This window comes from Hyla sarda, chromosome 3, assembly GCF_029499605.1.
Source record: "Hyla sarda isolate aHylSar1 chromosome 3, aHylSar1.hap1, whole genome shotgun sequence".
NCBI lineage: Eukaryota > Metazoa > Chordata > Amphibia > Anura > Hylidae > Hyla > Hyla sarda.
The window spans coordinates 68,796,030-68,813,075 of record NC_079191.1 but is presented as its reverse complement, the minus strand read 5'-3'; the positions used below and the strand labels follow the sequence as shown (position 1 = coordinate 68,813,075).

General features: G+C 44.7%; 1 protein-coding gene across 6 annotated transcripts in view; it reads left to right on the top strand.

Moving 5' to 3' along the window:
* HS1BP3 (HCLS1 binding protein 3) overlaps window positions 1–17,046 on the top strand; it is a 269,176-nt gene that overhangs the window by 16,787 nt on the left and 235,343 nt on the right. For all 6 annotated transcript variants that reach the window (XR_008890991.1, XR_008890990.1, XR_008890989.1 and 3 more), the window contains exons 3-4: window positions 9,046–9,253; window positions 11,358–11,568. Coding sequence is in view for 3 of the 6 variants with exons in the window: in XM_056564279.1 (XP_056420254.1) it covers window positions 9,046–9,253; window positions 11,358–11,568 (419 nt within the window). In the remaining 3 variants the exon portion in view is untranslated. The remainder of the gene's footprint in view (window positions 1–9,045; window positions 9,254–11,357; window positions 11,569–17,046) is intronic.

Genomic DNA, 17,046 nt, shown 5'->3' with positions numbered 1-17,046 from the left:
CCTGCCCGTGTGAATGTACCCTGTACATTCACATGGGAGAGACAAACCTTCAGCTGTTGCAAAACTACAACTCCCACATGCACTGACAGACCATACATGCTGGAAGTTGTAGTTATTCAACAGTTGGTGGCACATTGGTTGCAAAACACTGAGAGTTTGTTACTTAATTCAGTGTTTCGCAACCAGTGTGCCTCCAGCTGTTGTAAAACTACAACTCCTAGCATGTACGTTCTATCAGTGCATGCTGGGAGTTGTAGTTTGCAACAGCTGGAGGCACACTGGTTGCAAAACACTGAGTTAGGTAACAAACTCAGTGTTTCGCAACAAGTGTGCCTTCAGCTGTGGCAAAACTACAACTCTCAGCATGCACATACAGCCGAAGGACATGCTGGGCATGATGTATTTATGAAACAGCTGGAGGTACACTACTGCAACTCCCAGCATGCCTTTGGTAGTTTGTACATGCTGGGGGTTGTAGTTATGCAATTACTGGTATTTTCATAGAAAATAATGTGCCTCCAGCTGTTAGCATTACTACAACCCCAGCATTCACAAACTACCAAAGGGCATGCTGGGAGTTGTAGTAGTGATTAGACACACAGGTATAGGGCGCAACACCAGCTGACACGCCGGCAACAGGATTTTAGGTGAGTATACACATGAATGTTCTGACTCACGGTTTAGTAGAAAATTTCTTTCTTGTTTATTCAAGTATATTCAGGTATTGTCTCGCAGGACATCAGGTTAGCAGCATAATATGCAAGCAGAAAAGGTGGATGCAAGCTCCGTGCTCCCTTCAGCTGAAGGGAGCACGGAGCTTGCATCCACCTTTGCTGCTTGCATATTATGCTGCTAACCTGATGTCCTGCAAGACAATACCTGAATATACTTGAATAAACAAGAAAGAAATTTTCTACTAAACCGTGAGTCAGAACATTCATGTGTATACTCACCTAAAATCCTGTTGCCGGCGTGTCAGCTGGTGTTGCGCCCTATACCTGTGTGTCTAATCATGAATCATTGAACAGAGAGGCTGGAGCTCTGTCGTATAGGAGTTGTATATACACTCTACACATTGAAATAACTCGGTTACTACTGTGTATACTAGAGGGAGTTGTAGTAGTGCCTTCTGCTGTTGCATAACAACAACTCCCAGCATGTCCTTTTGTGCATGCTGGGAGTTGTTGGTAATCAACAGCAGGAGGCCAGCCTTATCTCCTGCTGCTGCTCTGCCATATCCTTCTGCCGCCACTGTCTCCTCTCTGGGGGCCCCGATCCCGCCGCCGGGGATCAGGGGCCCCCACTCCAGGTACTCACTCCCGGCACCGGCTCTCGCCCTCTGGAATAGGGGCGAAGCAGGTGCCGTTAGGGACTCCCCCACAGCAGGAGTCCTGATTCCCAGTAACGACCGATGAATCAGGACGATCGTGAGGTGGCACCACCTCACTCCTGCTGCTATAAGGTGATAGGTGCCGTGTTCGGGTCACCAGGGACCGGCGGGGACCGGAATTCCCATGGGCGTACAGGTACGCCCTTGATCCTTAAGGGATTAAGAAATATAAGAAGGAATCTGATTGGTTGCTATATGCAACTGGCTAGCTTTACTTCTTCACAGGTTTTGATAAATCTCCCCCCCAATAAGTTTATCAGCCAGGTATATGTACCACATTAAAAAATACAAATCATCCCACTTAAAACAAGTCCACATACATTTACATTGGAAAAATAAAAAACATTGGCTTTTGGAATACAGTGCAAAAAAAATAAAAATCTTTAAAGAGTACCTGTGACCAAATATAATGTTTAATATAGTGTTCCATGTGTAATTAGCAGACACTTTCCCATTCACTTGCTTTTAAAATTATCAACATAAATATGTTTAAAATGTAATAGAAAAAATGGACACTAGGTGGCTCTGTTCTGTTCCCTGCCCCAATCAATACAGTGAGTAGGGTCTCCTCCCAGCCTGGCAGGAGACCAAACTTGGGAAGTGTTTCTGACTGCACTGAGCTTGATTGACAGCTGCACAGAGCCTCTCTGAAACATGCATAGAGCCTCATTGAAAGCTGTACAGAGCCTGAGGTCTTCTATTCATCACAGCACTGCAATGATGTGAGAGCGGAAGTTGTCCCCCAGCAGGCAGATTGCACTAACGGTGAAAGGGGTGTTTGGGAGTAGTTAGGCAATATAGCCTGAGTTAGTTTAGAAAAGTTTATTTGTTGACAAGTACTCTTTAAAGGGAATCTGTCTGCACATTTGAGCCCTCAAAGCTGCTGACTGTTTCATACTTTCATGTTTGAATGAGGCAAAAAAAAAAAAAAAAAAAATGGAAAGTTCAAAAATCATAAAATTTGATGTAAAAATTTATCAGTGTTAATAATCATTTTAGCTGCAATATCCAGTTCTACAGAGCTGACTGTACCGTACTGCCAAGTGTTACTTGATCCAGACCCAGGAGCCAAGGTCCAGGGATACGCTTCTTATAATGGTATATGGTTCCAATGTGGCGTGTCTCCATCTACTAACAACTTTGGAGACACATTCAGGGCATCTGAGTCTTGGGGAGTGAGTCTTGACTTCCCTCAAATCTCCATCTGGTAACCTACAGGATAGTGCACAGTGAGTGATTCATCGCCTGATCAAGCTCAAAGTAAGTGGCCACCATTTAACCCCATGTAGTTTTTAGATCCAAAATTCAGTATCAGTCAGTTTCTTGATTTTTCTGATGGAGAGAGAGAAATCCACAAAATAAGTTACTGTACCGCTGGTACTGCAACCCCACACGCTTGGCACAAATCTATCCGTCGGCCTCCTCTACATGCAGGCACTGTCATGATGCCATAAACTTTTGTATGGAAAGAAATCCACAACATAGACACATTGTTCATCCCATTTCACCACAGTGATTTTCTTTCTCCATTTACTTTTTTTCCGCTTTGTCTTCTATGAGCCATAATGTTTTTTATTATTCCATAGAGTTGTTTTAGGGTTTAGTTTTTGGGGAACAAGCTGTACTTTTGATGCCACTGTTCATTTTACCATATAATGTATTGTGAAACATAAAAAAAATATTTGGGAGTGGGATTTAAAAAAAAAAAAAAAAATCACAACTGCGCAACGTTACATTTATTCTGTAAATCAGCACGATTACACTACCAAAATTTTCAGAAAATAAAGAACTGAAAATAAAAAGTTTGTGATTCCATATTCTGACCTCTATAACTTTTTACATTTTTTGGGACTGTGTGGAGTGGGGGGTTTGCACAGTAGGCTTTGCTCTTTATTGGTACTATTTTGGGGTAGATAAAACTTTTTGAATACTTTTTATTCCGTGCTTATTCCATGTTTTCTTTGGTTACCTCACATGCCACAATACATGGAATAAAAAGTAGTTCTGGCATTGTGCATTTTTTCATTGACAGCATTCACTTTATATAACATTATATTTTAATACTTCAGACACTTCCACAAATCTATTCATATATTTTTTTTATTTTTATGTATTTTTTTTTTAACTTTTTTTTTTACACCTTTTTAGTCCACCTAGGAGACTTGTGCAATGAATTATCAGATTCCTTGTACAGTACCCTGAAATACTTTTGTATTGCATTGTGCTATAATGTTTTTGATCTTCTAGTGTCACCTTCTTATGGCAGGCTGTATTAGGAGATCTAATATGGGAGCTACAGAGGCCTTCAGAAGTCCCCTGGCTACCATAACAGTGCTGATAGGAGCCCTGATAGAAACTTCATGTTTATCCCAAGTAAATTAAAACAACCATTCCAGCTTGAAATACAGATAGAATCAAAAAGTCAGACGATAGGTTAGATCTGAAGTGTTTTCGGATTGTTAGATATACTTAGTCGTAGCCATGTTAACGCTTGGAATCTCTTAAAGGGTAGCTCCCACCATCCTATTTTTTTCTTTCTGTCCCTGCCTATTGCCAATCTATCCCTAACCCCCCTGCTTTTAATTTTTATTTTTACTATATTAAAAATGCCTTTTGTCTGCCTGGCAGTGTGCTCACTACCAGGCAGACTTCCCCAGCAGGCACCACATCACTGATGCCTGCTGGGGGGGGGGACTTCCGCCCTTAGTTCATCTACACAGGGTGCCTCCAGCTGTTTCATCACTACAACTCCCAGCTTGCCTGACATCTATTGGCTGTCAGGGCATGCTGGGAGTTGTAGTATTGAAACAGCTGGAGGCACCCTGTGTAGATAAACTGTAAGTTACATTCGGCGCTAGCCCGTCCCCTCCATCTCCCCCCCCCCCCCCCCGCGCCATACCCAGTTCCCTCCATCACAACACCCCCCCCCCCCATTACACTTACTGCAGAGTCCGGCAGCGGGCGTGCAGGGACAGCGACGAGGCGGCGGCGGCGGCGATGTGCGGGAGGAGTGGCCTCCCAGCCAGTGGCCGGGGAGCCAATGCGCTCGCTCCCTGCCTGTCTGATTGACAGGCAGGGAGCGAGCGCAGGCTGAATGAAAAAGGACCGATGCCGCATCGGTCCTTTTTCAGGCGTGACGTCACGCCAGGTTGGAGACGGCCGCTAGGATGGAGACCCCTAGTGGCCGGTTTTCAAGTGTAAATTAAACTATTTTAATTTTAAAAAAATAATAAAAGTATATTAGAGATATGTTGTAGTACATAAGTACTACAACATATCAAAAAATAAAGTTGGTGACAGTGCCCATTTAACGATTTCAGTCTCCATTCTTATTTGGGATGATACCAATTCAGGGCTGGACCACTCAAGGACATTCACAGAATTGTCCCTAAACCACCCTGTGTTGTCTTAGCTGTCTTAGCTCTCTTAGTGTTGTCTTGTTTGAAGGGGAATGTCTTGTTTGAAGGGGGAATTTTTGAATATATTCATCAAAGAAAGATTCCAAGTGCACTCACCGCGTAGTTGCTTCTTTAGTAGTTCTTTTATTTCATGTCACATACAGACTAAGTGCAGGGAGACGACGTGCAGGGGGTGTCAGCATGGGCTACGGACCCGTCTTGTGCTACAAGTGCTTCATAAGGCCGCTGAAGCGGCCTTATGAAGCGCTTGTAGCGCGAGACGGGTCCGTGGCCCATGCTGACATCCCCTGCATGTCGTCTTTATGTGACATGAAATAAAAGAATTACTAAAGAAGCAACTACGCGGTGAGTGCACTTGGATTCTTTCTTTGATGAATATATGCATTTGTGTGAAGCTCCGTTGGTAAGATTTGCACCGCCACTGCTGATGTATACCTATCGCTGCATAGTGTCAAGTTGGGTGAATATCCACAGGTGTGTGAAGTAGCAGTGCCAGGCAAGCTGCCTCTTTCTATATTAGAATTTTTGAATATTATGGTACGATGCATTTATGGGTTGTCCCTCTGGAGGTTTGGTGTGACCCTTTAGGTTCCTTACCCCTGGATCCTTGGCTCTAGCTTCTAGGGACTTTAGTTCTAGACATCGATTACTGTGGGAGGTTGGGCAGCCCCAGCAGACATCTGTGCATAGATATTAGGGATCGACCGATATCGTTTTTTTAGGGCCGATACCAATAATCGGTGCAGGTTAGGGCCGATAGCCGATAACTTATACCGATATTCCGGTATAAGTTATCGGCTATTTAACCCCCCTGCGACACCGCTGCAGATCATTGATTTAAAGCGGGCGCTTTAAATCAATGATCTGCAGTGGCTTTTGCGGTGCCATAGGCCGCTGCCGCCACCCGCTTCTCTCCCCTACCTGTCAGGGTGGTCCGGACCATCCATCCATCATTCCTGTAGTGTCCGGGGGCGTTCCGGGTGGAGGGTGAACCGGTCCGGGCTGTCCTTCTTCTCCGGCGGTCATCTTCTCCACTCCGGGCAGGCTCCGGCCTAGTACGCTGCATAGACGCCGCTGCGCAGTGACGCCCGTGCGCAGCGACGCACCTGACGTCACGGCTTAGCGACGTCTATGCAGCGTACTAGGCCGGAGCCTGCCCGGAGTGGAGAAGATGACCGCCGGAGAAGAAGGACAGCCCGGACCGGTTCACTCTTCACCCGGAACGCCCCCGGACACTACAGGAACGATGGATGGCCCGGACCACCCCCATTACGGGTAAGTTTAATTTTTTTATTGACTCAGAGGGTGGGGGTGGGGACCGACCGGTATAGCGGTATGGGCAAAAATCCATACCGGTATACCGCCCAGCATCACGGTGGGGGGTGCGACGCGGTGCGGTGCGGCGGGTCGGGGGGGGTGGCGGTCGCGGTGCGGGGGGCGGGGCATTATCGGCTTATCGGCAAGATAATTGCCGATACCGATAATACCCAAAATCGTGATTATCGGCCGATTAATATCGGCCATACCGATAATCGGTCGATCCCTAATAGATATATAACCCTAATCTTCAGCAAGGGGTGGACACTTGTCCTTCATATTTGACTTACGTTATTTATCGGCGTATGACACCCATTTTTTAAACTAAAATTTTAAGCTAAAAGTCTATCTGCGTGTTATACGCCATTAAACTCTTTCTGGCCCTGCAGTAGCCGCTGCGGTTCAATGATTTAAAGCAGCCGCCACCGCCAGATCCCCATGTCCCCGGCTTTCATATTAACCTGTCGGCGTGCTCCTTCAGGCTCCCGGCGGCGGGCTAGCAAGATTTGTCGGGGTGTACACGCACCCTCATTTTAACAAGGATATTTGGGTAGTATACATATATACTACATACATTCAGTTGAGTGTGGTCTTCACATTAAAATCTCACCCTCTATGAGTATCTCTACAGACTAATAAACCAAACACCAAGTTTCCCTGCATGCATCAGTTCACACATTAACACGTAATGAGTTTCCCACGTTTTGGCTTAGAGATGATGCTCTCTAAGTGGGGTGGGTGGAGATACTTTCCCTGTGAATTCAGGATAATCTAACTTGAATTTATTTTTAAATTATACTGCTCCTTTAAATGGAGGAAATGTGTCATCATAAAATGGCCCATTGTGTAAATTAAGTTTTTATGTTAACCGTATTTTTAAAGAGTTTTTGGTGATGTTTGTCATAATTTATCATTTTACTATTTTGCAGTTTGTTTTTTTGCCACTAGGGCTAAAACAAAGCTGAGAATTCCTGAAGAGAAAAGTTGACACCAGTATATAGATAACACTGGATCCACCACCATTCACATCAGAGATTAGCATCCCACTCCCTGTAGAATGATCTCTGAGAAGGTCACAGGCAATGCCCAGAAGTGTCTTCAATCCATCTGAACAAGACAGCTTTAGTTTATTGTTGTCTGTGTTCATGGGTCCTGAGGTAAAGCGTATCACTAAATGCTGTTAAAGGGGTACTCCGCCTCCAAAGGATAGGGGATAAGATGTCAGATCGCCGGGGTCCCGCTGCTGGGGACCCAGGGGATCGCTGCTGCAGCACCCCGCTATCATTACTGCGCAGAGCGAAATCGCTCTGCACGTAATGACGGGCAATACAGGGGCCGGAGCATCGTTACGTCACGGCTCCGCCCCTCCTGATGTCACAGCCCGCCCCCTTCAATACCAGTCTATGGGAGGGGGTGTGGCGGTCGCCACGCCCCCTGCCATAGACTTGCATTAAGGGGACGGGCCGTGATGTCATGAGGGGCGGAGCCATGATGTCACGCTGCTCCGGCCCCTGTATCGTCCGTCATTACGCACAGAGCGGCAATGTGCAGTAATGATGGCGGGGTGCCGCAGCGGTGATCCCCGGGGGTCCCCAGCAGCGGGACCGCGGCGATCTAACATCTCATCCCCTATCCTTTGGACAGGGGATAAGATGCCAGGGGCGGAGTACCCCTTTAAAGACAGCTCAGGCAAGATGGCAGCCCTCCATAATAATGCACACAAAAAAAAAATTAGAAAATCGAAAAAGATCAGAAAAAATACATATTTTAGTGTCTGTTTCTAATCAGGAAAAATCTAGGTCAATGTTTTCTAACCAGGGTGCCTCCAGCTGTAGAAAAACAACATGTTGTCGTTTTGCAACATCTGGAGGCACCCTGGTTGGGAAACGTTAATCTAAGTGATATATTTCTATGAAAAAGCTGAATTGGAGACGATCACTGACCACTCAACATGTATTCTTTCAGTTATCCAGTAGATGGCACCCTAATACTTATATACTGTATAACAGTGGTCTTCAACCTGCGGACCTCCAGATGTTGCAGAACTACAACTCCCAGCATGCCCGGACAGCCGTTGGCTGTCCGGGCATGCTGGGAGTTGTAGTTCTGCAACATCTGGAGGTCCGCAGGTTGAAGACCACTGCTGTATAATATGATGGTGACTGATTCTTTATATCATTCTTTGCTAATTTTGGGATTTCACAGTTTAAACATTTAGCAAAGGCTCTAAACTTTAAGGTTCATTGGGTTCTGCCAAGTTTTCAGTTCTGTGACCAGAAGTATAGTGCTAGGTGCAGCCCTATGGCGTTATGTGATTATGGCCAATTTATTACACCGTTATTAAAGGGGTACTCCGGTGAAAAACTTTTTTTTTTTTTTAAATCAACTGGTGCCAGAAAGTTAAACAGATTTGTAAATTACTTCTATTAAAAAAATCTTAATCCTTCCTGTACTTATTAGCTGCTAAATACTACAGCGGAAATTCTTTTCTTTTTGAAACACAGAGCTCTCTGCTGACATCATGAGCACAGTGCTCTCTGCTGACATCTCTGTCCATTTTAGGAACTGTCCAGAGCAGCATATGTTTGCTATGGGGATTTCCTTTTACCCTGGACAGTTCCTAAAATGGACAGAGATGTCAGCAGAGAGCACTGTGCTCATGATGTCAGCAGACAGCTCTGTGTTTCAAACGGAAAAGAATTTCCACTGTAGTATTAAGCAGCTAATAAATACAGGAAGGATTAAGATTTTTTAATACTGGCAGAAGTAATTTACAAATCTGTTTAACTTTCTGGCACCAGTTGATTTAAAAAAAAAAAAAAAAAAAAAAGTTTTTCACCGGAGTACCCCTTTAAACTAAAAGTCCTCATGACACATGGCTGAGCCTACATCTTCCTCACTTTCGCTTCTCTTCCGCAGGTATCTAGAAAGTATAGTGAGATTGAAGAATTCTACCACAAAATTTGCACCTTATACCCCAAATGTTCCCTCCCGCCTTTTCCACGGAAAGTCTTATTTGTGGGGGAGACAGACATCAGAGAAAGAAGAGCTGCCTTCAATGATATTGTAAAGGCCATCGCCCATGAGCCGGAGCTGGCTGCATCACCGGAGCTGCGGGATTTTCTAGGTCAGCAAATATTTCTCTGCTTCCACCTTTCACCATGCTTCCCGGTCCAGGCATGCACTAAGACTATTTAGAGAGAACATCTGTTTACCTTGTACTTTCCATCTTAAAAGAAGCCATATGCACACATATGGGGAACCCTAAAAATGGCTGGTGATTGGTTACCATATGGACCTTTAAAGGGGGAGCTAAGTAAAAAACAAGCTGCAGAATTGCTTACCTGTCTACCCTAGTTCTAAAGTCACCAAAAATCCATTTGTTGTTTGTTTTTTTGGGTATTTAGTCCTCTCACCATGTCTGAAAAACTACTTCCTGGTTGAGCAGTTGCTACAATTCCCAGAATGCATTGCTTTCCGTTAGCTCTTCATCACAGCCCTCCCATGCTGCCTACTCCCCTTCAACAGCATGCATGCCAGTTCTTTGCCTAAACCTGGCGTAGAACATTTAAACACACAGCAGGTTATTGCTCTGCAGTCAGTAAATGTGCAGCACCTGCTGTATCCATTCCCTGCCTGATCCTCTGCCTATGACATTGTTCAGGACAAGGCAGCATGGTATAAACACAGCTCATTCTTTCTAAATGTCCCATTAAAAAAAATATATATATGTATATGATGGGAGATGGTGATGTAGACTGTGGGGGCTGGTCAGACGTGGTAACATCACTATGGGGGCAGTGCTTGAACGAGGAAGATGATGCATCATCTCAGGAGAGAGGGAGGAGCTGGGGAGCTGCTGAGATAACATCACAATGACAATGAAAAACTGCACAACTTCTTGTGAGGGGTGGATCACACAAAATCATGCTGAAGCTAATACTGTCAAAACACTATATTAGTAAGTTATAGGGGGTGATAGTTATATTTAAATACAATTTTTGATACCAGAATACCCCTTTAAAGGGGTAGTCCAGTGCTGAAAAACTTATCCCCTATCCTTAGGATAGGGGATACGTTTCAGATCGCGGGGGGTCCGACCGCTGGGGCCCCCCGCGATCTCCTGTACGGGGCCCCGACTCGCTGGCCAGAGAGCACGCGTTGACCACCGCACGAAGCAGCTGCCGACACGCCCCCTCAATACAACTCTATGGCAGAGTCGGAGATTGCAGAAGGCAGCGCTCCGGCTCTGCCCTAGAGTTGTATTGAGGGGGCGTGTCAGCCGCCACTTCGTGCGGTGGTCAACGCGCCCCCTTCCCGCGGGCTGCCGGGGCCTCATACAGGAGATCGCGGGGGCCCCAGTGGTTGTACCCCCCGCGATCTGAAACTTATCCCCTATCCTCAGGATAGGGGATATGTTTTTTAGCACTGGATATCTCCTTTAAAGGGGTACTCCGGTGAAAACCTTTTTTCTTTTAAATCAACTGGTGGCAGAAAGTTAAACATATTTGTAAATTACTTCTATTAAAAAATCTTAATCCTTCCAGTACTGAATGCTACAGAGGAAATTCCTTTATTTTTGGAACACTGATGACATCACGAGCACAGTGCTCTCTGCTGACATCTCTGTCTACTTTAGCAACCGTGCATAGCAGATGTATGCTAAGGGCAGCATGGTGTCTCAGTGCTAAGCACTGCTGCCTTGCAGTGCTGGGGCCTTGGGTTCAAATCCCACTAAGGACAACAATAAATAAAGAGTTATTATTATTATAATGATGTCAGCAAAGAGCACTGTGCTCGTGATGTCATCAGAGAGAATTCCAAAAAGAAAAGAATTTCCTCTGTAGTATTCAGCAGCTAATAAGTACAGGAAGGATTAAGATTTTTTAATAGAAGTAATTTACAAATCTGTTTAACTTTCTGGCACCAGTTGATTTAAAAGAAAAAAGGTTTTCACCGGAGTACCCCTTTAAGGCAGAATTCACCTCAGTAAGTAGAATATGTTCACAAAAACAGCACAAACTACTGTAATACTGCCCCACATGGGTAACAACATGAATATAAACAGGTAGGTACATTTTCACACCTTTATTAATGGTGCCCTTGACACTATCCCAAGCGATCAGTCTTTATTATTTGCTCAAGATCCAAAATCCCTTTGTACCTTTCATTCCAGCTCTCTACCTGCATATTTATTTACCGTGTTTCTGCATCTTAATATTCCTTCTCAGGATCAACCATTGGTGACTTTATAGAAGCAAAGAGCACAAGGTCATATGTAAACCGTTCTGAAGACGGAGACTTCTTCAAGGATGAGGTGCCAGCAGAGGACCCTCTTCTGCAGATGGCAAGCAAGCTGAAAAACAAAAAAGCAGAAGTACAGGAAGAAGAGGAGGAGGAGGAAGTGGAAGAGGTAGATTTAGACCCACTTGGCATCATGAAGTGAGTTCCATTTTTTTCCTTTTAGATACAAATAAGCAGGATAACCCGAGCTGAACATTGCAGGTTGGTGTAGGACAGTGGTCTCCAAACTGTGGACCTTCAGATGTTGCAAAACTACAACCGTTGGCTGTCCAGGCATGCTGGGAGTTGTGGTTTTGCAACAGCTGGAGGCCCGCAGCTTGGAGACCAGTGGTGTAGGAGATGTGGACAGTTAATGCCTTACAAAACTAAAAATGCACATTAACTCACATGCATATTGTGCAACTCTAACCTGGTCTAAAGTGTATCTGCTTTATTGTCATAATATATATTTATGAGGATGTAACCCCTTGCTTCCCTTTTCAGCATACATTATAGAATTATGGCTCCCTTAAAGCGGTATTCCAGGAAAAAAAAAAATATATATATATTTTTTATATATCAACTGGCTCCAGAAAGTTAAACAGATTTGTAAATTACTTCTATTAAAAAATCTTAATCCTTTCAATAATTATCAGCTGCTGAAGTTGAGTTGTGCTCTCTGCTGACATCTCTGCTTGTCTCGGGAACTGCACAGAGTAGAAGAGGTTTGCTATGGGGATTTGCTTCTAAACTGGGCGGTTCCCGAGACACGTGTCATTAGAGAACACTTAGAAAAGAACAGCTCAACTTCAGCAGCTCATAAGTACTGAAAGGATTAAGATATTTTAATAGAAGTAATTTACAAATCTTAAATGAATGATTGTCTGGATCGTGCTTCAATGATAATAGTATAAACAGTTTAATAAGATAGGATAAATAGACTGTGGTTAGTTACTTCTCACAGGGCCCATGTGAGAAGAACATATACAATAAAAACAACCTTTAGGTAATAATGTACATGAAAAATATAAAATGACAATAATGCCAAAAATTAGGATAATGTTATGGCATGCTAATATCACTGGCATATAGTGAGTGCAGCTGGTATTTAGCCACTGATATCTACGTGCACGCTGCACAATGTATTCAACAATTTATAACAGTTTTCAAATGAATGTTACCGGTCCTTTAAGCAGCAGCCTGAGCAGAAAGCGCTGCTTTCGCAGTGTGTGGATGGTGCCGGTACACTGCGCCCTCTGTGCAACGTCCCAGATGGTATTGGTAAAGTCCAGTGATGTCCTGGTAAGAGCGGAGGCGATTGGCGCTGGCAGGCGCCGGTGATTGCAGATCGCCGGGAGGACGTTGGCGCTGGCAGGCGCTAGAGGTGGAAAGTCCTCACCGCTGGTTAGATGTGATCAGGGCCAAACACTGGATACGAGGAGCTCACCTCGTGTTGTCGGCGTGTGACGTCAGCTGCTGCTGGAGCCGAGTTTGTTGCACTGGATGTAGTTGGCAATGGTGGACCGGACTGGTGTCGGACTGGATATCCTGATGGTCTTAGTGGTTTAAAAGCGATGAACCAGCTTAGATGGATATGCTCAATATATATGCCAGTGATCATGCCCAAGTGGACTAGACGCGTTTCAGGGTTATTTAATGTAACCCTTTCCTCAGTAGTCACTGACTACTGAGGAAAGGGTTACATTAAATAACCCTGAAACGCGTCTAGTCCACTTGGGCATGATCACTGGCATATATATTGAGCATATCCATCTAAGCTGGTTCATCGCTTTTAAACCACTAAGACCATCAGGATATCCAGTCCGACACCAGTCCGGTCCACCATTGCCAACTACATCCAGTGCAACGAACTCGGCTCCAGCAGCAGCTGACGTCACACGCCGACAACACGAGGCGAGCTCCTCGTATCCAGTGTTTGGCCCTGATCACATCTAACCAGCGGTGAGGACTTTCCACCTCTAGCGCCTGCCAGCGCCAACGTCCTCCCGGCGATCTGCAATCACCGGCGCCTGCCAGCGCCAATCGCCTCCGCTCTTACCAGGACATCACTGGACTTTACCAATACCATCTGGGACGTTGCACAGAGGGCGCAGTGTACCGGCACCATCCACACACTGCGAAAGCAGCGCTTTCTGCTCAGGCTGCTGCCTAAAGGACCGGTAACATTCATTTGAAAACTGTTATAAATTGTTGAATACATTGTGCAGTGTGCACGTAGATATCAGTGGCTAAATACCAGCTGCACTCACTATATGCCAGTGATATTAGCATGCCATAACATTATCTTAATTTTTGGCATTATTGTCATTTTATATTTTTCATGTACATTATTACCTAAAGGTTGTTTTTATTGTATATGTTCTTCTCACATGGGCCCTGTGAGAAGTAACTAACCACAGTCTATTTATCCTATCTTATTAAACTGTTTATACTATTATCATTGAAGCACGATCCAGACAATCATTCATTTAATATTTCTCATTTAATTATCCGTATCATTATTTACTCACTTAGAAGGTCCGGGCAACTTTTTTGTATTGGCTTGTCTTTTTTGTGCAATTAGGGTATAGTTGCATGCCCCAGTTTGACCTCAGTGTGTATTGTGATTGTGAGCTGCACATACACCCCCTCTTTTCTTTTAATTTACAAATCTGTTTAACTTTCTGGAGCCAGTTGATTTATAAAAAAAATATTTTTTTCGCTAGATCCCCTATTATCACACAGCTACTGTTATGTTCTGCTACACCTACATAACTGTATTACTAGACCCTCTACCTTGCTAGTTCAGACAATCAAACGTCTATAGTTGACCAACAGCGAAGAGGTTTATTGTAGGGAGAGAGCCCTCCTAGATAGGAATGTTTCACTAAGGAATCTACAGTTTGCCTCCCCGCTACAAGTGTGTCTCCCCGCTCCCGAGGGGACTCACCCAGAGCCCATGTTTATTGTTTTTCCATAATAACGTTTGTCGTTGTTGTTTTTCTGCTTCTGTGTACTTGTAAAACCTTATTAAAGATTTACTTTGAAAAAAAAGAATAAAAGTTTTTTCCTGGATAACCCCTTTAAGGGAAGCGTGTGCAACAGGATTGATATGGCTCTCATTGAACTTTTATAAATCCGTCTTCATTGAGCTCCCCCTAGTGGTGGCTGTAGACTGCTAGAAATATATCATTTAACTCTATGGCTATTTGAAGAGCAGCTTTTGGAGCTCTGCATCAACTATAACCCTCAAAGATATACAGTGAAATAATATGTGCAGAATCTGGGGTCTATTTCAGTTTAACACAATACAATGAGTAACAGTCGGGGTGTAGAAAATATAGAAAAAGTCATTTTTTTCCTCCATAAAAGTGCTACGTTTCAACCCAACAGTTGAATATTTTCTAGCTACTACATAGTTGGACATCACAGGTATAAATAGGGTGATAGTTATAAACCTTTTCAAAACACTGTGTGTATTTTACATAGTACAGTGGTCCCTCAACATACGATGGTAATTCGTTCCAAACGAGCCATCGTTTGTCGAATCCATCGTATGTTGAGGGATTCGTGCAATGTAAAGTATAGGAAGCTGTACTCGCCTGTCCCCGCCGCTCGCGATGGTGACCCCGGGCCTCCGCTGGGCTCTCCGCTGTCTGCTCCAGTCCTCCGCTGTCTTCTCCGGTCCTCTGCTGTCTGCTCCGGTCCTCTTCTGTCTTCCGCAAGGCCTTACTGGGCCTGCGTAGCGACGTCATTACGCCGCTGAGTACGCCATTCCTATTGGATGACGTGCGCAGCAGCGTATTGACGTCATCGGAGAGGGCCGAGAAGACACCGGAAGACCAGTGCTGGACCCGGAGGGCACCCCGGAGCATCGTGGAGGGGTAAGTAATTCTTACCGCACCACACGGGGAACATTAAGCTGCTATCCGGCAGCAGCTTAAGCATTTGGCGCTGCCGGATAGCACTTAATGCGATGGCCCGACATAAAAAAGCATCGTATGTCGATTTCATCATATGTCGGGGCCATCGTAGGTCGGGGGGTCACTGTACATTGAAAAAGATGTATTAACAGATGAGCAGCATAATTTATGTAAATGAGACAAAGACTATCTAAGGCTGGGTTCCCATTACGTTTTCCCCCATACGGCAGGGGCAGGGGAGAGCTAAAAACGTATGCTCCCGTATGCCTTTCTATGCGCTCCCATATGTAATTCATTTCAATGAGCCGACCACAGTGAAACGTTTGGTCCGGTCGGCTCATTTTTGCCCCGTATGCGCTTTTGCAACCGGACCTAAAACCGTGGCCGACCACAGTTTTAGGTGCGGGGGAAAAGCGCATACGGGGCAAAAATTTGCCGACCGGACCGAACGTTTCACTGTGGTCGGCTCATTGAAATGAATTACATACGGAAGCGCATAGAAAGGCATACGGGAGCATACGTTTTTAGCTCTCCCCTGCCGTATGCGCTCCCGTATGGGGGGAAAACGTAATGGGAACTTTATTCTGAAGATATTAGTTCTCCTACCACATGCTGCACTCGATATCTACTGCCACCAAGTGGACATTCATTGCGTTTTGGTTGCAAACCTTTATTAGACCAGGTCCACACAATGTAAGAAATCATGTGTATTTTTTTTTTTACACTCCCATTTTACCAAATTTTGTGCGATAAAAAAACGACTGGCCAAATTATGGGTAAAATGACATTCAAAAATCGAATAGTAAATAAAATCCCTGCATATTTTTTACTCTTAGCCTAAAAATAATCTGCCACATGAAAGAACACAACATGTTAAAGGAGAGATAGTGGATGCAGGGGCAAAACAAATATTCCCTGAATTAATTCCTCTTGGTTCTCCTTAGTGGCCTACACCAGTGGTCTTCAACCCGCGGACCTCCAGATGTTGCAAAACTACAACTCCCAGCATGCCCGGACAGCCGTTGGCTGTCCGGGCATGCTGGGAGTTGTAGTTTTGCAATATCTGGAGGTCCGCAGGTTGAAGACCACTGGCCTACACTGTGCATATAAAAAGTAATGTAATGAATGCTGCCAGCAGAGGGCGATGTTACTCCACTAAAGCAAGTTAATGCAAAAATGATTAATTGAAATACTTTGGTCCATTTTTAGTCTACACAGTCTGTAAGGCCAGATAATATATGAGTAAGTCCTTATGGGTATGCACTCAGGTTGTCCACTGGTCACGTGGGTCATGAAGAACCGTCTTGTAACTTTTTCTTTTAACTTTTTGTTCATCTGCAATAAGTGACATTTAAAAGCATGTTCACATATCCCAGTTGATGTGTTTTTTTTATTTATTTTTTTATTCTTGCACAGTATTCGCAAATAAAAGTTATTTGGGGGAGGGGGTGCATTCAATTCAAGGGAGTTAGGCTGTTCAGGCATTGTTAGCTGTGAATGTTTAGTGTATTATGTTAAAGGGGTACTCCACTGGCTCAGCGTCCGGAACATTTAGTTCCGAAAGCTGGGTCCGGGCTGCGGGGTTCGTGAAGTCACGCCACGCCCCCTCAATGCAAGTCTATGGGAGGGGGCCTGATGGCCGTCGCACCCCTCCCATAGGCTTGCATTGAGGGGGCATGGTGTAAGGTCACGATGAGGCGCGGCGATGACGTCA